Consider the following 23,982-nt stretch of genomic DNA (forward strand, 5'->3'; position numbering starts at 1 on the left):
CCCGCGGGACCCGGCCGACGTGGCCCCCAGCCGCAAGTTCAGCGCCGCCTGCAACTTCGGCCACATGCTGGTGAACCAGGAGCGGCTCAACATCAACGCGGCCACCGAGGAGGAGCTGATGACGCTGCCCGGCGTCACCCGCGCCGTGGCGCGCAGCATCGTCGAGTACCGCCGCTGCATCGGCGGCTTCAAGAAGGTGGAGGACCTGGCGCTGGTGAGCGGCGTGGGCGCCGCCAAGCTGGAGCAGGTCAAGTGCGAGATCTGCGTGAGCAGCAAGGCCAGCTCGGCCCAGCACTCGCCCAGCTCCCTGCGGCGCGACCCGCACCCGGAGCCCGGCCGCCTCAACGTCAACGCCGCCTCGGCCGCCCAGCTGCGCGGCCTGCGCGGCGTGTCCGAGCGCCTGGCGCAGGCCATCGTGGAGCGGCGGCAGGAGCGCGGGCCCTTCCGCAGCGTCGAGGACCTGCTGCGCCTCGACGGCGTCAGCCCGGCCTTCCTGGACAAGCTGCGGCCGCAGCTCTTCGTGCCGGGCGCCCAGCGCTCCCGGCCGCCCTCCACGCACACCAACGGGGGCCTGACGTTCAGCGCGCGGCCGCACCCGAGCCCCACGTCGCTCAGCCTGCACAGCGAGGACCTGGACTTCCCCCCGGGCGGCCCCCCCCAGCTGCTCTCCTCGCGGCCCCCCGTCGAGGCCTTCGGCGGCACCCGCCACGGCCGGCCCGTGCTGCGCCTGGCCACGTGGAACCTGCACGGCTGCTCCTCGGACAAGGCCAACAACCCGGGCGTGCGCGAGGTGGTGTGCATGACGCTGCTGGAGAACAGGTGAGGCCCCCCCCCCTCCCCCAGGCCTGTGCCACGGCCCGCCCCCCACGGCCACTGCGGGCCTTTGGCTTTGACCACAAGCCTGCGGGGCTGGCAGGGAAGAGCCCTCCTGCCCGGCTGGGCCACTCGGGCCTCCCCCCGGAGAGCCTTCGGCTCTAATCTGGTGCCCCCCAGCCTCACCCCAGGCCTCTCTGGAGGGCTTCCTCGTGCCAGGAATGCCACTCACCCCCTACAGGTGCTGTGGGTGTGGCTAATAGAGGAGGAAACTGAGCCAGGTGGAGGGGAATGACTTGCCCAGGGTCACACCAGTAAGTGCCTGGGCCCGAATTTGAACTCAGGTCCTCCTTTTCGGTTTAGGCCAGTGTGGGCTGCCCCTGCCTTCGGGTGGCCCTTTGGCCCCTGGCGGGAGAGGGAGGCCTGGCCCGCTCCTCTGGGCCCTGCTTTGTCCTTGGGGCTTAGCTGCTGGCCGGGCTAATCCCGAGGCCCAGCCTTCGGGGAATGTGAGAAGCCGGGAGAGGGGGAGGGAGCCACCCCCCTCTGCCCCAGCCCCAGCCCCAGCCCCAGCCCCGGGCTTGGGCCCAGCTGCCCCAGGCTGCCTCCTGTGCTAGGACGAGGAAGCTGAGTGCTTGGGGCCAGCCCAGGAGCCGCCCCGCCCTCCCCCCCCCCCTAAACCTCCCCTTGGAGCCCCCTAGAGAGCTCCGGAGCCCCCGACGAGGCTGACCCTGGAGGGGGCCCCCCGCAGGGAGGGGGGGCCTCGGGCAAGGAAGGGTTAATCCCCCCCTTTTGCTGGGATCCCAGCACACAAGAAGCCTGGTGCCTGGGGGCCGAATGGGGCGTGTGGGGCCCCACCGTGTACCAAGGGGGTGCCCGGTATTGGCCCAGGCCGGCGTGAAGGAAGCACCCATGGGGCCCGACCCTCCCAGAGCTGCACCCCCCAGCCCCACCCCAGGGAAATGAGCCCATGGCTAGCTGCTTGCGGCAGGAGAAAAGCACATAGTGGTCCCTGGGGCCAGAAGCAAGGCCGGAAAGGAAGGGAGGAGAGAGGGCGCCCCTGGCGTGGGGCCCGGCCTCGGCAAAGACCCCGAGCCTGGGGATGGGGCGTCCTGTGTGGGAGCGGGTCTCTGGCTCTGTCTGTGTCTCTCTCACCCCCCACCCCCAGGCTACAGCCCAGGTAATGGGCATCTCTTGGGGAAAGCTCTGTGGATAGTGCCAGGCCTGGAGGCGGGAGGTCCCGGGTTCCAGCGGGACCTCAGATGTTTCTAGCCGGGTGACCCTGGGCCAGTCCCTTACCCCCCTCACCGGCCTTCCCCCAGTGCCTCGGCAGCCTCTCGCACGGTGCCCGCCTGCCGTCTCCCCTCAGTGCCAGCTTCTCTGTGAGCTGCAGCTCCTCTGCTCGGCCCCCGAGGGTGGCGGGGCTCGTGCTACCCGCTCCAAGGAAGGCTTCCTGCCAGGTGGCGCTTTCCCGGGACGGGATGGCCGGCCTCGGGAGGCTCCCTCGCGTGGAGGGATCAGAGGCTTTCAGAGGGCGCCTCGGCTCGACTTCTCGTCCAGCCTCGGGGGAGGCTCCCTCCGATTCTCCGCCATCTCCTTGGGCAGCAGCGCCCGGGTGCCCAGACGGGGCGGGCGGTCTCCCTGGTCGTGGCTCTCCTCCAGGCGCTCCTCCGGCTCGAGCCGCCTCGGGGGGGTGAATGAAGCGCGTTCTCGTGGTCCGTCTGTGGCGTTTCATGGTTCTCGGGCTGTCCTGCCTTCGGCCGCCAGGTCTGACCGTTGGCCGGCCGGCCCTCTGGTCCTCCCCGTCGTGGCGCTCTTTGTCCAGCTGCTCCATTTGGACAGGACTCGAGCCCCGTCCTGGGTCTGTTTTCGTTCCTCTGTGGCGGGTGTCTTGGCACGGCTCAGGTTCGAGCCCTCGTCCCCCCCTGCCCGGGTTGTGTCTCTTTCATCCTCCTCCCCGTCTCTCAGGGGACGCCCACGCTCGGTCGAGGGCTCCCCTCGGGGCGGGTCCGCCTCGGCCCCCTTTTGGCCCTCGCCATCGTCACGGGCTCTGAGCCCAAGTTTTCCAGGACAGGATGGCGAAGCCCCCTCTGCTGCGGGCCGGCCTCCTCCTGTCTGGGGGCCTCCTGGCGAGGGTCTTTGCCTCCAGGGGTGCCCACGTGGGTGAGGGTGCCCTAGCCAGCTGCCAAGAGGGGGCCGGCCCCAACCCACAAGGGCCACCAGCATGCCGGGGGCTGTCTGCGGGCTCCCCCCCAGGGAACGGCGGAGGCCCGTCTGACCACCCCACACGGCCTGGAGACTCGTCCGTCCTCGACCACCCCGTCTGGGCCTTCCTGGGTGGAGTTCCCACAGGGGTCGGCCATTCCCTTCTCTGGCTCATTTTACAGATGAGGAAATGGAGGCCAGCAGAGGGAAGGGACTTGCCCAGGGTCACGCGGCAAAGAAGTGTCTGCGGCCAGATTTGAACTCAGGTCTTCTAGGGGCCAGGCCAGGTGAGGTACGGGCTTTAAAAGTCTAGTAAGTCATCTGCTTTTATACTTCGGAAGCCTATACCTATTACACATCCTGCCAGTGGGGGCACAGCCTGGCAGTCGTGCCCGGGGCCGGGGGGGATGTGCCTGCTGGCACTGGGCTTACGGCCCAGCCTGGAACCTAGATGGGGGCATCTAAAGGAGGAGGCGGAAGCAGGCAGGCCGAAGGCCTCTGCAGTGCCTGGGGGAGTGACCCGGCCTGAGAGGTCCACCCCAGGGGCCGGAGGTCAGCAGACATGGATGGAGTGCCAGGCTCGTGAGGAAGTGGGGCCCGGGCACCGAAGGGCACTGGAGAGACCCAGAGCCTAAAGCTGGGCACGGGGGCCCGCCTCAGCCCTTCTGGGAAGGCCAGGACGGGACCTTCTTGCTCTTTCCCCCAAATCCCTTGGCCCAACGCAGCAGGGCACTGAGGGCCGGGCACCCGGGGCCTTGCCAAGCAGGAAGCCAGACTCTGGGCTTCCGGGAGCCACGCCTGCCACCTTCGGGGCCGACTGGCACGGCTGCCACGCCCCAGGCCATCCACAGACGTTTAATGATGAGAACGGCGGCCGCCGGGGCTCCGGGCCAGAAGTCTCGCGTTATTCCACTTCTGAGCCTCGGCGTCCCCGTCTGTAAAATGGGAGAACAGACAGGACAAGGCTCTTCCTTAACTCAGGAGCTGGCAGGGTTGCCCGGCGGGCAGAGCCCCTCCTTTGGCCCAGGCCCACCCCTGACCAGAGTCCGGCCGGGCTGTGCTGCAAGGCTCGGGGGAAGCGGGACCCTGTTTGGGGAGGCTCGAGGTTGCTGCTGCAGGGGCGGCCAAGGTGCCCGGGCAATGCCCCCCATTGCTCTCCTGGCTTCTCCTTCAGGGTGTCCTTGTGCCCCACCCCCAGCCCCCCAAAAGGCACCATTTCCTGCCGGCAAAGCACAGCCCTTTGGCCTGGGAGGACCCCAGATGTGCCCAGTGTGGGCTCCCGAAGTCAGCGCTGCCCTCCCCAATCCCCCCAGCCGTGCCCCCCTCTGCATTCAGGCTGTGCCCACGGGAGTGCCCTCGCGCCCTTTGTAACCGGGATCGAGGCAGGGCTGGGCACTGCCATGTGCTGAGGTGAAGCGAGGAGACCTTACGAAGCGCCTAGTGAGGACGCCCTGCCCTGCCGGCGCTGTTAGCCCAGGCTGCTCCGAGCCTCAGTTTCTCTGTCCGCAGGATGGCCCTCTGGGGAGGAGGGCCTCTGGGGAGGAGGGCCTCTGGGGAGGAGGCCCTCTGGGGAGGAGGGCCGGGGGGTGCCCACTTTCCTTTGGCACTTTGGGGAAGAGAGAAGGAAGTCTCCAGGCGAGGTCGCCTCTGCCACTGGCGCGGTGCCGTTTCCTGGTCCGTCCCCTGCTGACCTCTCGGCTGCCCACACGTCTGTCCAGACCAGCCCCCGGCCCAGCCCCCCGCTTAGTCTAGGCAGGGCCCCCAGAGTCCCGTTTTGCCCACAGGATGGGGGCCCATCATTGGCAAAGGGCAGGGAACGCCGCAGACTCTGCCGGCTGGCTCGGGCCGGTCCGAGGGTGTATCAAGGACCTTCCTGGTGCCGGCGCGGCGCTGCCCAAGCAAGGCCGTCCCCGCCCTCGGGGGGCTCACGGTCTCGTGGGGAGACGACTTGGCCTCCGTTTGCCCCCCTGTAATTTGGGGGTCTTGACTCCGATGCCCTCCGGGCCGCTGCAGAGGCAGAGCAGCCCCTCCTCAGAGGAGTTTCCCAGCACGGCAGCTGGTGGGAGGCTAAATTAGGTCGGATGGGAGCCGGACGGCGCCTCGGGCCGCCCTCGTGTCGGGAAGGCTATTTTGGTCCTGTTCGTGGCACGTGGAAGGACGCGGGGCTGCCTGGGCACATGCCGATGCCCCGTAGGACACACACATGCCCGGGCGCCCAGTGCCCGCTGACCCTCTCGCTCCTCTGAGCAAAGTGGCAGAGGGAGACGGCCTGGAGCCCCTTCCTTGGGCTCCCCTGCTAGAGGGCCCCACGGCAGAGGGCCCGGGGCCTTTGGGTCCCCCTACCCTCCTGGCCTTGGGAGGGGGCCCCCCGAGCCTCCCTGCTCTCCCCACTAACTGCCCCTCCTCCTTTAGGTGCCCCACCCTCCTTTAGGGGGGCCGCCAGGCCTCCCCGCTGACTGCCCCTCCTCTCTGCAGACGCTCCCCATCCCCCTTCTAGAGGGGGGGCTCCCCTCTAGTCTCCCCTCGGGTCCTGCCCTCTCTCCTCCATGCCCCAGGCAGGCTTACGTCCCTGTACCTCAGTTTCCTCATCCGTCAAACAAGCTGAATAACGCCCATCCCAGATACAATGAGCTCATGCTTTGGGGCTCAGGCCTAGGACTAGAGCAGAGTGGGACCCCCAGGGTGGACTGCAGGAGCCCGCAGTTCCCCAGAGGTGTGAGGGTGCCCTGGGGGTGCAGGTTGGGCGCCAGTCCCTCCCCGCCTTTTCCTGGGAGATGTTCTGGGTTTGAGTCTGCAGCCCTGGGGCTGGTTTCTTCCTCTGTGAGATGGGGGGGTCGGGGCCCCTCTCTGGGCGACCCTGTGAAGGCAGTATGGAAACGCCAGCTCCTCCCCACCCCGACTTCAGGCCGGGAGGCTGGAGGCTGGCCTTGACCTCGGGGAGCCCCATTCCTGCCTCATTCTTACTGGCCTTGGGGTGGCCCTCAGGCTGGGTGGCCTCTCTCTGGGGGAGTCCGTGGGGGCAGCTCCCGAGGGTGCCCCGGCCCTGGCTGGTAATGTGAGGAGGGAGCAGCTGCTGTTGGCATCTGGAACGAGAAAAGCCCAGGAAAACGGGCGGCTGGAGTCCGGCAGGCCCTGCCCACTCCCCAGCCCCCCCCTCCGGCTCTGGGGATCCCCTCCCGGAAGAGAGCAGGGCCAGGCCTTGGGAGGGGGCGCCTGGAGTGCTCGGGGGAGGCCTGGAGGGACCCCGCCGGCCTGGCCCACGTCGCGTGGCGGCCCAGGCAGCCGCTCGTTTCCCCGCGGCTCTGGACACCGGCTCGGTGGGCCGACCTCGCTTTGGGCGGTTGTTTCCCCATTTCGTTGAGGTTTGCCTGGCAGAGAGCTGGGGTGGGGGCGGGGTGAGATTGGAACTGGCTGCAGAGGGGAGCTCTGTCTGTCTGTCTGTCTGTCTCTCTCTCTCTCTCTCTCTCTGTGTCTGTCTGGGTGACCACTGAGATGCCTTTAAGCAGTCACATACGGTCCTCTTAAAAATACCCTGAAAGGGGGCAGCTCAGTGGATAGATCCAGGCATGGAGACGGGAGGTCCTGGGTTCAAATCTGGGCTGCAGCCACACTGAATCAGGTTTTCTGGTGCCGGGGCATTCCGTGGGTCAGCAGAGGAGGTGGAGGCCGAAGCCTCCTTGGACACAGAGAAGGTCCCAGCCCTCGGGCCCTGCATCCAAAGGGAGGGAAGGAAGCCAGCCAGCGCCTTGCAGGGCTGGCACCGGGGTCTGGCCGTGCCCGTGCAGTGCTGCCCCGCCGGGGGGCTGGAAGGAGGAGGAGGCCCGGAGGCCGAGGCCCCTTGGCAGGGCATCTTCTCTGCCTTCTTCCCGCAGTAAACCAGCGCGCGGCCTTTCCTTCGCTCAACCTGGAAAACGTCTCCAGAGCTTCGGGGTGTCTGGAGGCGGCGGACAGGCTTGGGGCGCCGCCGCCGTCTCGGTGCCTTAGTCTGGAGTTGAGAAAACCCGAGTTCCGGGCCTGCTTCCATGCTAGCTCGATGCGTGACTGGACGAGTCACTGCCCGTGTCTGAGGAGCCTCAGTTTCCCCGTCCGTAAGCCTCGATGGCTCTTTTCCGCTCCAAACCTCTGATCCTCCACGAGGGGCTTCCCAAGAGGCCAGGTCTGGGGGTGCGACGACAGGCGGCGTTGGGCGCTGGCTCCGCCGATCGGGGAGTCCCTTAGCCGGGGTGGCTGGGCTGTGGGTGCCGAGAGGGGAAGTGGTGGGGGAGCCTCTTCCTCCGGGGGCACGTCTCGAAGGCGGCTGGCATCGTTCAGGGCCCAGCTGGTGCGTGACTCGGCGGGCCGGGCCCGAGACGGCACGTGTGATGGCCACGAAACCTCGCCCCGTGGCGGCGCTTCAACAAGAGGTGCGACCTTCCTCCCCCTCGAGGGAGCAGCCCGTACCCCGCTTTTGGCACTGGAGAAAAGGCCTCGAGAGATGGCCCAGCCTCAGTAACCCCATTCAGCAGACGTTTATGAGGTCCCTGCTGGGGAGCTGCCTCCTCGGGGCGAGGTTGGAGTTCAGAGCCCTTTGGGGACACACATGCCAGCCCAGGAGCTGGCCTACCCCCCTCAAACCTCCCCAAGGATATACAGACACGTGCGGGGGGGGGGGTTCATCCTTGTCTGGAGGCCGCTGGTGCCCTGATCCCGAGAATGGCCGGATGATGCCCGATAGGCCTCGCAGATGCGGCGTGTCTAAAACAAGTCACTCTCTCCTGCCTGCCTTCCCTGTTCCGGAAAGGGCCCCAACACCCTCCAGGCCTTTAGGGGAGCCGCCTAGGAGGCCCCCCCCAAATCCAGCCTGGCGCCGGGGTGTGTGGCTTTCACCATGGCCGTTTCTCCAGCCTCTGCCTCCTTCTCTCCTCCGGCCCCGGCCCGGAACAGGCCGTCCTCGGCTCCCACCCGACTCCCGCCGTCGCCCCCGGTGGGCCCTCCAGCCCGGAGTGTCTCCTCAGCCGCCGTCAGCCCGGCTGCTTTCCTCGTGGAATCGTCTCGGATCTCAGATGGTCGTGGTGAGAGCGGCCGAGGCTGGCCCGCCGTCGCCGTGGCTGTGTGCGAGGCTCTCCCGGGCTGCGCTCCGCTCTCCTCAGCTGGGCTTGGGCTCCCCAGGCGCTCCTTACAGCCCAGCAGGTGGGCATCTGTCCAGCCCGTGCCCTGGTGGTGGGGCATCCCCTCAGCTTCGCCGAAAGAGCGGCTAGAAAGGTTTGTGCACGTGGAGGTCCTTCTCTGCTTCAGTCTCTGTGGGATGCAGACGGGGAGCAGTATTTTGGGGGGCTGAAGGGCACGCCTGACTTAGAGCCCTCCCTCGTGTTCCCCAGAAGGCTTTCCCAGCGGCGCATGTCCCCTGCCTCCCCCCAGGATGGCACCAGAGCGAGGAAGGCTTTGGTTGCCAGACTGGAGTTGGGGGTATCCCCGTGGACTGACCCAGGTGGCTGCTGAAGTTCTGAGATCCTCCGAGGTTAGCCAGCGAGGCACTGGGGAGCCACTGAGGAATTCTGGGCACAAGAGTGCGGCAGGAATATGAGGAATTTTCTTCCTGTCCATCACAATCATTCGCAGGCGGGATGGCAATGAGACCCGTCTAAGAGCAGGCTGGACGGCCAAGGTATTGTTGCCAGCCTAGCAGCGAAGGCCACAGAAAGAGCAACGGTGCCCCCGGTTTTCAGAATGGACTTCGGGTGGATGTTGGGGCCACTGCCAGAGGGTGGGCAGCTTCAGGGGGAGGGCGAGCTCGGTTCTGGACCGTTTGAGAGGTTGGCGGGAAGCCACCGTGGAGAACCGGAGGCAGCTGGGGACCCTGCAGTCTCCTTGTCATTGGGCCGGGCACAGGCAGCCTGGCCTAGGCCTGATTCCAAGTGCTCGTCTCGGTTCTTTGGAGGGGCCCCGCCTCCGCCCGCTGGACTCGGCTCTCAGAAGGAGAATCTGTTTAGCGAGTAAGCTTGGACTCTCCCTTCCATGACTGCCGGGTGAGCCCGAATCTCTGCTGTCATCACTCAGGGTGTTGCTTGTTGCCCCTGAAAATCACTCCTTCCTGCCTGGGCATCAATGCCCAGTTATACAGAAGCGGGCCTATACTACACCTGCCAGAGGCCTGTGGCTCCCTCTTCTAACCCCCCAACCCCAAGGGCACCTCCTTCTAGAAGAGAGCACCCAGGAACCCCTGGATCCTTTCGTTGGGCCCTTCTTAGAGCATCATCTCTCCAGCCACAAAAATAGTTCGCGAAAGAGGCCAAGAGCAGCGAGGCTGACACGTGTTCTCCTCTCCCGTGGCGTTCCTGACTTGAGCCGCGCCGAGTTGTCCATCCCTGCTCAGGCCTCTCAGTGGAGGCAGCTGGAGAGGAGGGCAGCCTGGTGGCAGCAAGGTTTATGGCCTCAGGCCACATCCAGCTCTGCAGAGCAGCTCCACTGGTTTAATCCAGTCTATCAATAGGGAAGAAGCCTTCAGAGGTCAGGCAGGGAAGCTCAATCTCCTACACCCTTCCCCCATCAACTGCCCTGAGACCCACAGTAAGAATCCGGCTGACTGGGATCCCAGGGCAAAGGCTGCAACCGTGACTGATACCGTGGTACCCCCACGGAAAGCTCAGGGCTCTGACCGGGCAGCTGGCTGGGAGGCAGCAGGCAGAAAGGAAGAGAGAGGAGGACCAGGGTGACTACCTTCAGCCTCCACACCGTCACCTACACCATCAGCTTCTGCTGGAAGCTGGGGAAGATCTGGTCTCAGGGCTCATTAATACTCCATCATCCCAATCTAGTTAATCAGCAGAGCAGAGAAGAAGTTCCTTCAGGACAGATTAGCCCAAACCCACAGATCCAGCAAATAAACAGGAGCAAGATTGTAGCCAGTGACGGGGAAAGAAGGAAAAAATGTGAGTAAACAACAGAAAAAGAAAAAAGAAATTACAGTCAACAGCTTCTATCCAAGTAATGAACAAAGAACAAATGGAACAGAGGAGGACCAAGGAACACCAAACAAAAATGCAAGAACTCTAGCAACAGTTTCTTCCAAAGAACAGCCTTTGGAAGAACTCAAAACACAATTCAAAAAACAATTAAGAGAGGCCAAAGACAATGGGGAAAAGAACTTAAAAAGCAAAATAAATAATCTGGAAACAGGCACATGAAGTAAAACAAGAAAATAGTGTCTTGAAAGCCAGAATTGAGCAGCTTGAAAACGAGGCAAAGTGAAAGATGACCTACAAAGTAAAATAGACCAGAAGGAGAAGGATGACCAAAAAAGCCAGGGATGAAATTCAGACTTTAAAAATTAGAATCCAACAACTAGAACCAAACAACTTCACAAGGCAGCAAGAGTCTATAAAACAGAATCAAAAGAATGAAAAAATTGAGGAAAATATGAAACACCTCATTGATAAAACAACAGACTTGGAGAATAGATCCAGAAGAGACAATTTAAGAATTATTGGACCATCGGAAAAATCGCGACAAAAGAAAAAGTCTGGACATCATCCTACAGGAAATTATCTAAGAAAACGGCCCTGACATTCTTGAACAAGAGGGAAAAGTAAAGATTGAAAGAATCTACAGATCACCTCCTGCATTTAATCCCCAATTGACAACGCCCAGGAATGTTATAGTCAAGTTCAAGAACTAGCAGATTATTTATGGGCATCTAGTGTGAATTGGAGGACCTAGGTCCAAATCCTACCGTCACAGACTCACTTTGTGACTCTGGATAAGTCCTTTGCCTGCCATCAGCCTCAGTTTTCTCATCTAGAAAATGGGGATAATGATAACAACCCCTGCTTCACTGGGTGGTGGTGAAGGTCTGCCGTAGCAAGCCCTCCGAGGCTGTGCGCCTGAGATGTTGCTGGAGCCATTTGTTCACTGAATGGATGATGAACGCCACAATTGTTCCCAGATGATCCAGGGTCATTCATTGGGAACCCTACGCCGATGGCACCCTCAGGTATTCTCCTTGGCTCCTCCCTCACAGGATTTGCCCTCTCGCTTCCAGAGTGCCGCCTCGGCCCGTGTTTCTGGCTGCTCAGGGGAGAAGACAGATTAAGTGCTCACCAGCGTTGGGAAGGGGGAGGGAGATGGTCGGATCCTCTAACTTCACAAAATAGATGCGGAAAATTGTCAAGACACGCCATTGGGAAAGTGAGATGTCTTTATTAAAACAAAATGGCAGGACTGATTGAGAACTCCCCCAAACTAATTCATTAAATAGAGGAATGGGGGAGGGGTCCCTCCTGGGACTAAAGGGGTGCCAGAGGGGGCCAGTGGCCAGAGGCAGGATTCCAGCTCTCTGGAGCCTGTGCGTCCGTTTAGAGTTCCTTATTAGATAGTCAAAGGTTGCAGCAAGAGAGAGAGGTCGAGGCACTAAACTAATTGGACCTGGACGGGCCCATCTCCGTTTTCTAATCCCAAACTGCCGCGCCAGGTCAGTCTCCAGGCCGGCAGCGCCAAGAGCTGAAAAGGTCCCCAAAGGCCTTCTCGCTCCCTCAGGCCCCTCTTCCAAACTCCCTCCAGGTCTCTCATGGGACAGACTTGACCTCCGGCCAGGTCAGAGGACGGTCTTCGCGTGCCAGGAGGCTTGGGAACAAGAGGCCAGCGTCTTCCGGGGTGCCGGGGAGCCCCTAGGCCTCTGGCGTCCTCCTGTGGCGTGCAGGTGCCCAGTCAAAGGATGGGGCTCATCCCGACCAAAATGGGGTTCAAAACTTTCCTTGTTTCACGGGAGAGAGGGGTGTGACGGATATGAAATTCATCCTCCTCCCCAGCCGTTCTGGTTCTTTGGCAGATGCATGTTAGTCTCCCCAAGGAAGTGTGTCTATACCACGTAGAGCGTCTACACCTTCCGGATCGTCTCGTCGAGGCATATCCAGGCCCAGAGGGGTTATACGTCTCGTGGTGGGTCTAACCCCATTTGGGTGTGCAGGCTCCTCTGGGGGCGCTGCCTCTTGGTGCCATTCCTTCAGGGCAGCCCGCCAGGTCCGTTCGTTCTCTTCAGAGGTGCCTCGTGTCGTGCTCGACTTCTGGGAACGTCCTCTCTGGTCCTCGCAGCATCTTCTCCGGGACGTCGGCTTTCCCAGCTCTTTCCCCAAACTGGCTTTTGGAAGCTCCTGGATGTTGGGGGACGAGATCCTGAGCCCGACGGCCGGATGGGCCCTCGGGAGGACGCTGCGGGAAGGCGAGTGCTCGCTCACAGGCGCGCCGGGCTCGGCGAGGGCGCGCGGCCAGGCGGAAGGGGCCGCTTCGAGGGCATTAAGCGCTCTGCGGACCGGCTCTCCCAGAGCGGGAGGGGAGAAGAGCTCCGTCTCTAGAGGCTTCTGCGATTTCTCCTCGTAAAGAGGTGAAAACCAGACCAAGGCCCTGACAGGTATTCGAGGTCCTCCAGGCGTGTAGGGGGGCGCCGCAGTTCTGTAGTCCCACCCCTGGCCATGGCCAAAGGAAGCGGCCGGGCCCGAGGGAGAAGGGGACAGAAGTCTGGCCGAGGGGGCGGCGCGCCGGACGTACAACCGGACTCTCCTCCTGGCTTGCTGCGGCACTTCACAGCAGCCGCTCCTTTGGCGACCCTCCGCTCTGGCGACCCTCCGCTCATCCCCCCACTGGCGGCTCACCAGCAGGCCCTCCGGAGGCCTCCCGGACAGACTTCGATGAGTAACAACGGCAGGACCGTCCGGCGCTGTGAACGGATTCTTCCAGCCCAGCGCCAGAGTTCCTACTTGGAGAAGCAGCTCGTTTGTGAAAGGCCCCTTCAAGACGGCCCGGCGAACGGCTCGCCGTGCATCTAGACACGGCCTGGGCCCCGCACCACCGCCGCCTCCACGTGCTCTCGCACACGCGCTCTCGCACACGCGCTCTCGTACACGCTCTCTTTCACGCTCTTGCACAATCTCTCTCGCACACGCGCTCTCGCACACACTCACACACGCACTCTCGCACACTCTCGCACACGCGCGCTTGCACACTCTCGCACACGCGCTCTCGCACACTCTCACACACGCGCTCTTGCACACTCTCGCACACACGCTCTTGCACGCTCTCGCACACACTCACACACGCGCTCTCGCACACGCGCTCTTGCGCACTCTCGCACATGCACTCTTGCACACTCTCTTGCACGGGTGGTCGTGCTTCTCAAAGCGCACCCCAATTCCTCAGACTCAGAAGGCCCGTCGGGCCACCGTCACCCACAAGCCCGGGCCCCACCTCTGTGAGAGGCTCCCCGGCTCCGGCGGACGTCGTCCAGCTCTCAGAAGCGGCGTGCTGAGCCTCGCGGCCGATCTCTGAGCGGACGGACGGCAGGATGGACAAGGAGGAGCGCCGGCGCCGCAGAAGGGCCTGCGAGCCTCTCCAGGCCTGGGAACTCCAGGAGCCGCGGAGGGACGACGGCGCCCGGTGGTCAAGCTCACTCGCGCTCCTTCCCGAGGCGGCGGCTCTGGCCGTCCTGCTCCGTCTCCTCCCCAAGCTGGGCTTCAGCCGGGTCGCACCCTGTGCCGGCTGCTTAGTGCCTCCAGGATGGACAGGAGCCCCTCCAGGGTCTCCCCCGAGTCTGAGCCTCGTCCGGGAGCCTCCACAGGTGGGAACCAGAGAGGGCTCCGGCCAAGGGTCCGGGTGCCCGGCCAGGCAGCATTGAGCCCATGCCCGAGGCAGATGGGGGGATGGGGGGCCTCTCCCTCGTGTCCGTGTGTGCGGGCCATGCTCGTGCCTCGGCCTGCTCTGCCAACAAGGGCTTCCATCCGCTGGGCCCCGACGGGTCCTGGGTCTCCTGGATTCGAGCAGGGGGAGTCCCAAATCCCTCCCGGAGCAGCCAGGACGATGGCACAGGGCCCCCGACTCGCAGACACTGGGACTTTTCTGAAGGGGGAGGCGTTTTCCTTGGACCGGTAGAGCCCCCGGCCAGAAGCCAAGCCTCCTGTTTCCGGGGGGGTGGGGGGTGGAGGGGGGTTTTTTAGAGCTTTGGGAGGCAGTGTTTGAGGCCAGAGCGGTGCTCTGCTCGGAGGGTCTGGGCCTCCCTCAAGGCCTGGGAGTTTTCTTAGACCAGCCGAGGCTGAAGGAGACGGGGAAGACGAAGCCGCCGTCAGAGCTGGGCTTCTCGGTCTCTGGGGTGCTGGGGCCTCTGCTCCAGATTTAGGCCAGGCCTCGCTGGAACACAATGAGCCTGGCTGCCGCCACAGGCCGCATTGAGGGCCCGGCCCCCCCCCTGGGCCGCACAGACTGGGCACCTCTGTTCCTTGCTGGCCAGACTTCCGTGGGCCTGGCCCACCGTGGCTCTCCTTGGCACGAGGAGTGGCAGCGTCTTGGATGGCTGTCGGCTTTGGGGAACAGCAGGGGGTGGGGGCACCTCGGCACTCCAGGGGACAAGCAGGGCCTGGCTTTGAGGGGGGAGTGATGCTCGCTTGGCTCTGAGAAGTGGGAGCAGGAAGGGAAGGGTCTGCTCTCTCTCCCACACTTCCCATCAGACCGAGGGCCCAAAGCCTAGCCGGGCAACACCTGGGCCGGGAGGGGGGCCTTCCCCGAAGCCTCCTGTCCCACCTCATGTGTCCGTGAGTGGCTCCAGCCCTCTGCACCGGCCTGGAGACAGACGGCCCCGGGATGTGGTCGGAGTGTCCGGTTCTTCAGGCTCAGGAGGCTGCGGGTGCCCAGAGCGGGTGCCGTGGCCCAAGCTGAGCCGCCTTTCCTTTAAGGGTTCTCTCCAGAAAATCCCGTCGTATCCAGGGCCGGTCGTGGCTGTTTCCTGAGCCCTCGTGGGGGCAGGGAGGCCCCCTCCCCCGGCTCATCAGGCAGCCAGGCAGCCCCAGAGAGGCCCAAATCACAAGGAATCAGGCCCAGGGAGGCTCCACAGAAGCCCAGGCGCCCATTCGGGTTTTCCCCCTCAGACGGTTTTCTCTGTCGCTTTGTCCTGCCTGCATTTCCCTGTCGCGCTCCCCTTCCTTGTCCCCCTCGTTTCCTGTGGATGGAATCAGTTTTCAGAATCTTTTGGGGGAGGGGTCTGAAAAGCCCCCCTTTGGCCCAGGGGCCCCCACCGAAGCGCAGTTTGTTCCGCGGGGCCTGGGTCTAAGGAGCAGACTGGAGAGGGAAGGCCTCTGGAGGCGCCCTCCACGTCCAGCAGTGAGAGAACGGGGCCCGCTGCGTCATGGTCCATCGGTCCCCCGGATCCTGAGATGGACAGGGAGGAGCAACAGGAGCAGAAGTTGGGAGGGCCCTTTGTGGGGGGCGGAGCGGCACTGGGGGGACGAGGGCAGCCAGCTCCCCTGGAGGAAAGGCGGCGCTCAGGAGCCACAGGCGACGGGCCGGAGTTGGCGTCCGTTTGCTCGCCGCCAGCTCCAGTCTCTGGGCCGACTTCGTGCTCGGAGAGGTGGCTGAGGGGGTCGTCTGCGGAAGGAAGCCGAGCTAGGCTGGCTCACGACAGGCCATGGGGACGCTGCCCGCCTTTGCCCCCTAAGCGCTCGGGGCTGCCACCCTGCTCACGGCCAGCCCTCAGTCTGTGACCCTCCCTGGGAGAGCAGCTGGCAGAGGCTCCCCCAGGCATTGTCCCTGGCTCCAGGAGGACCTCCCTACCTCGGCCGGCCCCAGCTTCGGCCCCTCTGACGTGGGCACAGGAGTGCCCAGGGATGGGCCCAGGGTGTCAAGAGAGTGACCCATGAAAGCACTCGGAGCTCTCTGAAGGGCCTGTGTCTGCCAGGACTCTGGGGACAGGGGCAGTGCCCAGCAGACTGGCAGCATCTCCGGACCCCCAAATGGGGCGCCTTCCCTTGGGCCTCTAGAGGGTCTCTGAGCCCTAGCTTCGGCTTGCACACTGAGTGGGATGGTATCATCCTGGCTGCCCACCCTTGCACTTGGGGCACACCACTGGGCCATGCTTTGCTTTTCCCCTTTGGCGGCTTCATTCCCTGTTCATTGTCCCTAATTCCCAGGGGGCATCAGCTTGAACCCCAAAGCGGCAAGAGATTCAGGGTCGAGACAAAAAGGCTAATCTTGTCCATCCCAGCCATGCCATCCAGCTCCCCTTTGACCTTACCGAGGGCAGGGAGGCCCCAGCCCCATCCTGCCTGCCTCTGCATTGGCACTCCCTCTGTGGCCTCACCCAGGTCTCCCTGGCAAGGCCACCCCTCCCCTGGGCCCTTCCCTCTGGTCTTCTCCAGGACTCGACTCCATCTGGCCCTTTGATCTCCTCCTCCTCCTCCTCCTCCTCCCTTCTTTAAAGAGGGGCCGCTGCGGCCATCCCATCTAGTCAGTGTATGCAGCATCCAGCACCCACAGTCCCCTCATCCAAGCCCTGAGGGCTCTCCTTTTCTCCCCCTTGGGCCCTCAGGCCTTCTCCTAGCTTGGAGGATCCCCTGGGACCTCAGTGCCACCCTGAGCCCCGGCTGGACCCCTGCCCACAGATGCTTCTTCAGGCTCCAGGCCTCCGAGGTAGCCCTGGCTTTCCCCTCTCCCTCTGACCTCCCTTCTCCACTTCCCAAAGCCCACTGAGTCAGCTTCCACAGTGGACGGGACCCTCCTCCCCTGTGCCACCGCCTCTGCCCAGGTGCAGGCCTTCATCCCCTCGTGTGCCCGATTCCTGAGGAGCTGCCGGGGGACCTCCCTGCCTCCAGTCTCCCCATCCTCTCCTCAGCTGCCAAAAGGATCTTCCTGCCTATCCCCTGTAGCGTAGCTTGGCGTTAATCACTCTGCCCAAGCTGGCTCTGGCTCCCTCGCCCCGCCGGACTTCAGCCTTCCGTTTGGCATGTACCATACACCAGGTGCCAGGTAAACTGATCTCTCTGCCCGTAAGCCTTCATGAAACAGGTGCCCCCCCCAGTCTGCAACTCCACCCCATTGTCCAGTGCCCCTCCAGGCTGCCACCTCAGGGAGAGGAGAGGTTCAGGCCCCCAGTCAGGCCCTGGCCTCTTTTTCAGCATGTATTAATCTCCTACTGTGTACCAAGTGCTTTCCACTCTTAAGAGGGGGGCTTGGAGAGGAGGGGGCTCGGCTCCCCTTTGCTATCCCATCTTGTCCTTTTCACGTTTGTCCCCCCAGTGCCCAGCACGGTAGGGTCTTAGTGCCAGGGGAGCAGCGGTGGGCAAGCACAAGGCCGGTGCCCCCCATGAGTGTCTGCCCCTCATAGTCCCTTACACAATAAAGAGTTTGAATGTGGGGAGCCTTTTGGCCCCTTCCGGGCCCTGACCTGGAGGAGCTGGGGGTAGGCTCTGTGGCGCCATTCTCCTTCCAAGTAGTCTGCAGGAGCCTTGGCGCTGGGGCGCTGGAGGTCACTTCGGCTCCGGTCTCAGCCCAGCTGCCCAGAGGAGCCCCGGCCCGGGGCACGTGCTGACCTCGAGTGACCCACCCTCCTCCAGCAGCGGAGCGAGCGGCCGCCTCCTCGCTACTCGCTACTCGGCTTCATGCTTTCGAAAGAGGAACACGTCTGATGAGACGGAAATAAAACTGCTGAGTGCGAGGAGTGTCGCAACTTCTGGAGCGGTGCGTGGCGGGAGGGGGAGCAGGATCAAGGCACGAGCTCCCGCAGCCCGGGATGCCGCCTGCTGACCCCTCGGCCTGGCTCTCAGTGGTCACTTCCGGGGAGCATGGAGGACAGACAGCTGGGCTTCACCTTTGGCTCCTTTGAGGCAGCGCCTGCCCCTGGCGAGAGGCAGGACTAAACATTCAGTGAGGATTGTGCTGGGCAGACTCCTGAGGGGGCGTCACCCCAAAGTGACCCCAGTATTGTGGGCCACAGAACAATGTGGCTCTGGAGGGGGCAGTGTCTGGGCCCCCACATGCTTCCCCCCCCATGTGTGTGCTGATGAATCTGGCCTGCCACTGGACTGCCCACATCGGTGCCCCGTGTAGATTTTCCTGGTCATTGCTGGAGGGTTGCCAGCTGTGCCCACAGAAGAATGGCCCACAGTGCAGAACACCACAACCCTAGTGGGCCAGTCTAGGGTGAGCCTAAAGGTACCTTTTGAAAGGACACTCTGAGATCTTCCCACTCCAAGGCATTGCTGTGACCTGGAAGCAGAGACGCCCCCCACCCCCACCCAGACCTGCCCCAAGAGGACCGGTGAAGGGGCCCCTCTTGGACGGCCAGGGATACTGCCCATCTGGTGGGCAGACCCCTCGCTAGAAGCCTGAGGCCAGACTCGCTTCCTGCCTCCGTGCTGGGCCGTAGGCCCCGGCACACCCCGGCCCTCCAGAGGGCTCTGAGCGCTTCTGGGAGTTACTTTCCTGACACCTTGTCATTGTCTTCCCTCCCTGGGCACTCCTGGGCCTGTCAGAGGGATTGAATCAGAGCTGTGGTACCTTGTCTCTGTCTGGATCTCCCCTGGCAACCATCCTGTGCCACTGAGAGCCGGGCACGGAAAGCTGATTAATTCTTGGTGCCAGGCAGGCAGGCTGGTGAGACGAGGTGCTAGACACGCCCCCAGAGGGGCCGAGGACTCCCAGGACTTGTCCGACTGGTTAGTCCATCAGCTGGGGAGGCCTGTGTCTGCCAGGTGCCCGGAGACAAGCAGACGGGCCCGTGTGAATGCTGTGACTGTAGTAAATGGGGAGCATGAGTCAGCTCGAGGGTGGGCCGGCTCTGGGGTTCTCCATTCCTGCCAGGGGACAGAGGAGTGACTTTTGTCATTCCCCTTTCAGGTGCCCAGAGTCACCCAGGAGGGGGCAGAGGTCGAGGCAGCACCTGACGATGGGACGCGGGGCCTTCCAGGCAAGCCGTTTCAGGGTCAAGGCTTCAGGCCTCCCCCCCCCCCCCCGCCAGCTGTGTGTGGGCCTCTGGCCAGCGCTGCTGGGAAAGGTCCCGGGCCCTTCACCCCGAGCCCCCTTGGGACCCCACAGAAGGCCTGTCAATACCCACAGAGCTAAAGGGCAGTTTGGGCTGAGAGGCTGAGAGGCATGCAGCGGGGACTGTGAGCCCGCAGACTTCTGGGGCATTTACTGGGTTATTGCAAAGAGGCAAACCCATCAGAAGAGCTTCTGGAACAGAAGAGCATCCTTAGCAGAAACCCTGAGCGACCCAGAAGCCCAGCCTTTGGGGGAAGCGGCCCTGGGCACGTTCCAGCCCATTCTCACACCCCTGGCGGCTGAGCGGGCAGCCCTGGAAGCACTACAAGAAGCAGCTCCTCCTCCTCCTTTGATCCCTTCAGCAGGGCCCAGTATCGGTACCCTGCGGCCAGGGGCCACCAGAACCGGTTCTGTGTGCCCGGCGGGCTCCTGGGCCTGCAGAAAGGGTGACGGCTCACCTCCAGGCCACTTTGTCTCCTCACAGAGGCTGGGGGGCAGCCTCGAGCACCCCGAGGAAGAGCAGGGCTGGAGAAGGGGTGGGAGCTGAGGTTTGCAGAAGGGCGGACAGGCGGAGGCAGTGGTCAGCAGAGCCGAGTTCCCCTCCTAGGACAGAGGGTTCCCGAGTCTGCTTCAGGCCCTAAACTGACGGGCACAACTTCATTAGTGCTGCCTGCCAGTGAGCCTCCCAGCCCCGAGCCGTCTGGGGGGCCCCAGGGGTGGTCTCAGGCTCACGTGGAGTGGGTGAGTCTGTGACGGCCATCCGCAGGACTCCCCCTCATGGCTGGCATGGCCTTTGGGTGCTGGCCCCGACCTCGGAGCCTACCCCTTACACTCACCCTCTGGGCAGTTGAACTCCCCTGGCTGTCTGCTGCCCTGAAGGCCAACCTGGATGCGCTGGCCTGGCCTTGCCTCATTGGGCTTCTGGTTGTCTTTGTGAGCAGGGGGAAGGGAAAGGGGTCCTTCCCCACCTAACTGGGCTCAGGAGGAAGGTAGGGAGAGGGGCGAGTGCGAGAAATCGCATCCAGCATAGGCCGGAGGGAATGATTTCTTGGAGCCTTTTCAAGTGTTAACATTTCTTGGAGGGAAGTTGGGGAAGTCCTGGGGAAATGCCAGTGACTCCGGGCATTGTTTGGGGCTCTGGGTGACCTTTCCTTTCTGGGGTTGGGTGCCAGCAATGGGGGGGCGGGTTTGGAGAGCTGCTGGGAGACACCCCTTCTCTGCCTCAGAAATGCCATGTCCAGTGGGTCCCCTGCTCCTGGCACACCCTTTGCCTTCCCTCCTGGCTTCCTGCAAGTCTCAGCTCCAGGGTGTCTCTTACAGGAAGCCTTCCCTGACCCAGATTCTGTATTTCTTTTTCTCTTGAGGCCTCCTTTCCCTGCCATAGAATGTCCACTCCTCTAGGGCAGAGGCTTTGGTCTCCCCAGGGGCTAGCACCGTGCCAAGCGGACAGTAAGTGTTTACCCCAGTCTCCTTGAGGGAATGAAAAGGGAAAGGTGGTTGTGATTCAGCCATTCTGTCATGTCTGACTCTTTGGGATCCCATCTGGGGTTCTCTCTGTGCAAAGACCCTGGAGGGTTGGCCATTTCCTTCTCCAGCATATTTGACAGATGGGGAAACAGGCAGAGGGGGAAGTGACTTGCCCAGGGTCACCGAGCTTGGAAGCGTCTGAGGCTGGGTTTGAACCTGGGAAGGGGAGTCTTCCTGACTGGGTGTCCCTCTCACAGCTTCTGAATCTCTGTCCCGTGGCTGATGCTGGCTCGCCTCTAGATCTTGAATGAGAATGGGGCAGGGAGAAAGAGCCTTATTTGGGGGCCTCACCAACGTCCTTCTCTGGCCAGGAGGCTGGACATGCCAGGGAAGTGCAGTCTGGCATCCCCATGGGCATCAATCTGGGCAGCCAGCTCACCGGGCATTCAGAGATGACCCCAAAGATGGATTTTCAGCTCCATCTGCCCCTTTGCCACCATGCTGTCCAGGCCGGCCCTCCTGTCCCTGGGCTCGTCCTGAAAGCCTTTCTACCTCTGAGGGACCTGCCGTGGCGGGTAGAACCTTGGAGAAGGCCATGACGGATGAGGCCTCCCTGAGGGTCAGTCTGAGGCCAGAAGGAGTCCTGGCCTCGTGCCTCAGGCCAGTGCCCACCAAGTCCTATTAATAGTGGCCTGTGGGCATTAACCTTTTCTCCATGGCTCTGGTGCCGTGCTTGGCGTCGCTCTCCAGGGAGTCACTTGGAGGAAGCCTCAGGATGGACCCTGTCCTCAGAGCCAGGGGTCTTGGGTTCGGATTCTGGCTCAGACGTCACCCACTGGGAGAACTGGGGTCCATCTGTCTGTCCTTGACCTCCATTTCCCTCTGTACCACAAAGGGTCGCGTGAGCGGCTTCTAAATCTGAGCTCCTGGGAATCCCTGTGTGGGGAACCTTTGCAGAATCGCCTTCTGCTCCGATCAGATCGACCCATCGGAACCTCGCCAGCCCAGGAGAGTCAACTGACTCGTAGATGTGCCGTCCCTTTTGGAGGGCGGGCAGTGATAGTCTGCCTTTCCCTGCCTGTCTCCCCCACTGGCCTTGTTTCTGCCCAGCTGCCCCGAGGATGGGTGGGGGTGGCACAGGCTGCAGGAAGCGCCTTTGGGAGTCCGACCTCGGGACAGTGGGCAGAGCCGCCCTGGGGGTTTGGGTCTGGGTCAAGTGGAGCCCCAAATGCCCTCAGCTGAAGGGGGAGGCCAGTGCCCCGTCGTCTCACTCACAAGAGAGGCCCGACCCGAATGCCACTGAGGGGAGCCCGAGAGCAAAGGCCGGAGGCTGGACTCGGTCTGCCTTTGTTCTGACCACCTTTCCTTTGTCTTTCCAGCATCAAGCTTTTGGCTGTGCAGGAACTGCTGGACAGAGAAGCCCTGGAAAAGGTGAGCCTTCTGCCCCAAACGCTCCCTTGAGGGATGCCGGAGGCTTGAGTGCGAGACCTCCAGAGGAGGCCTTTGGGAATGAATGCTCGTGACCATTCGTGCTCCCCCGCCCCCCGCCCCAGCGTGGCCCATCTCAGAAGTTGTGTGAATGATAACCCGGTGCGGGCTACAGAATTGCCCGCAGTGATGCCCACGCCCGGGCTGGGTCCTTCATGGCCCCGACATCCACCTGGAGAGACCACCTACCCCTTTGCACCGCCTCCTCTCTGCTGTAGGGGGGCCACACGAGGCTGGGGCTCAGACGGGGGTCCCCAGCAGCCCATGCATAGCCATCGGAGGACCAGCCTCTCCTGGCCCGTAGCCCGAGGGTCTTCTGTCCTCCCCCCAGGAGCCCCTGCCGCCTGTGCCTGAAACGGGCTCAGCCCCATGGCGGGTGTCCCCAGGCGTCCGGGCCCCCCAGCCACGGAGCGGGGAAGAGCCTGCTTCCTGACCTCAGGTGTTTGCCACAGTTTGGGCTGTGCCAGCTGAGGCCGGTTCCAGGCAGGGTGATTGGCTCTGAGGGAGGGTCCGAGATCGCCTCTCCGGGGTCCCAGAGCAGGAGGAGCCCCTGCGGCCATCCAGTCCAAGCCCTTTACTGCTGGAGAACGTGGGCCAGAGGCTGAGACCGCTTGACCGAGGCCCCCAGGGAGGATAGCCGTGCCAGAGGTCTAGAGGGGTCTCGGCAGCCTTGCGGCAGGGCTCGGGGGCTCCCTGGGCCGCTTGACCCGCAGACCCCACGGTCAGCCTGGCAGAAGCATTTCTCAAGGCCGTGCGACAGGGAGGCTCTGGGCAAAGGTACCAGCAGCCCCTGCCAGGCCTCTGGGTGCCCGCGGTGAGGGGATGGAGAGGGGTGAGGGCAGGTGCCCGGCTGTCCTGGGGTCTGGGGGCCTCTTCTGTCATCATGGCACTGGCACGAGGCCAAGCTTTGGAGCGTGTGTGTGTGTGTGTGTGTGTGTGTGTGTGTGAAATAAGCACTGATCGGGTGTCCGGGGCATGCACGGACAATGCCAGTAGGAATGGGCGGCTTCCACGGGAGGGAGGGCTCTCATGGCCCCTGGAGGACTCCTCAGAGTGCTCTGGAGGAAGGCCGGGCCGTGAGAGCTCTGGGGAGAGGGCAGGCTAGGCAGAGGGGATGGCACAGGCAGGGAGGTGGGAGATGCAGAGCGTGATCAGACGGCGTGGGGGAGACCAGGCTGACTGGAGGGAGGGGAGGGATGTTAAATGAGGTGGGAAAGGTCCATCGAGGCCACGTGTAAGGAGTCCAGGGTCCAAGGTTGGAATCCTGCCGGGGAACCCTAAAGAGGAAAAGGTGGTGCCTGTCCCCCGGGGGCTCCCTGTCTCAAGGAGGAGACAAGCTGTGTGCTGCTGTGTACACACCAGCTCTAGCCAGGCTAAATAGGAAAGGAGAGGGAAGACCCTGGAATTCCAAGGGGCTCAGAAGGCTTCCTGGAGACGGTGGCCCTTTAGCTGGGACTCAGAAGACACCAGATCGACCAGCGGTCAGAGTGGGGGAGGCCAGAGCCTGGAGGAGAATAAGGAGAGGGCTGGAGAGGCAAGGGGGGCTCCCAGTGGCCCTCAGCGTGCTGTGCTGGCTCCGGAGGCAGTAGGGAGCCACTGGGGGCAACGTGGCGGATGGAGCTTTAGGAAGATCGCTTTGGGGGCCGAATGGAGGATGGACTGGAAGGGGAGAGGGCAGGGAGACCCCACCTGAGCCGGCTGGCAGAGCAGGGTCATTGCACTCTTGTTTTCAGAAACTTTCGTTGAGGAACAGCTGGGCGGCTCAGTGGATAGAGAGCCAGGCCTAGAGATGGGAGGTTCTGGGTTCAAATCCAACCTCAGGCACTCCCCAGCTGGGTGACCCTGGCATACAGCCTAGCCCTGACCACTCTTCTACCTTAGAAGCAATTCTTGTATATTGACATTAAGACAGAAAGGAAGAGACTTAAATATTCAGACTCCCAGTTTGTCCTAGGTAAAGTCAGTCCTTCCTTGCCCGGCATTCAGAGCCCTCAGGGCCTTGGGGGCTGCTGTCTCTACCCAGGCCCAGCTCCTCCTGGTCACTCGGCCCTGGCTTCTATCCTCTGGCCCTGGCTTGGGCTCCCAGAGCCCTCTCCCTCTCTTTGCTAATGGAAATTCCTGTCACCCTTCAAGGCCTCCCTCTAGGCAGCCCTCTGGGACCACAACCCCAATTTCCCTGGGCATTTGGCCCCTCTCTGAGGCTGCTTTATCCCTTCCCTCCTTCCCTCCCTCCTTCCTTCC

General features: G+C 63.0%; 1 protein-coding gene across 1 annotated transcript in view; it reads left to right on the forward strand.

The window, feature by feature from the left end:
- Positions 1-4: 4 nt before the first annotated feature.
- Positions 5-23,982, forward strand: part of EEPD1 (endonuclease/exonuclease/phosphatase family domain containing 1) — a gene marked incomplete at its 5' end in the record, with an annotated part of 44,189 nt that continues 20,211 nt past the window's right edge. The window contains 2 exons of the mRNA XM_044675351.1: positions 5-819; positions 21,633-21,684. Coding sequence (XP_044531286.1) covers positions 5-819; positions 21,633-21,684 — 867 coding nt within the window. The remainder of the gene's footprint in view (positions 820-21,632; positions 21,685-23,982) is intronic.

This window comes from Gracilinanus agilis, chromosome 1, assembly GCF_016433145.1.
Source record: "Gracilinanus agilis isolate LMUSP501 chromosome 1, AgileGrace, whole genome shotgun sequence".
Lineage (NCBI taxonomy): Eukaryota > Metazoa > Chordata > Mammalia > Didelphimorphia > Didelphidae > Gracilinanus > Gracilinanus agilis.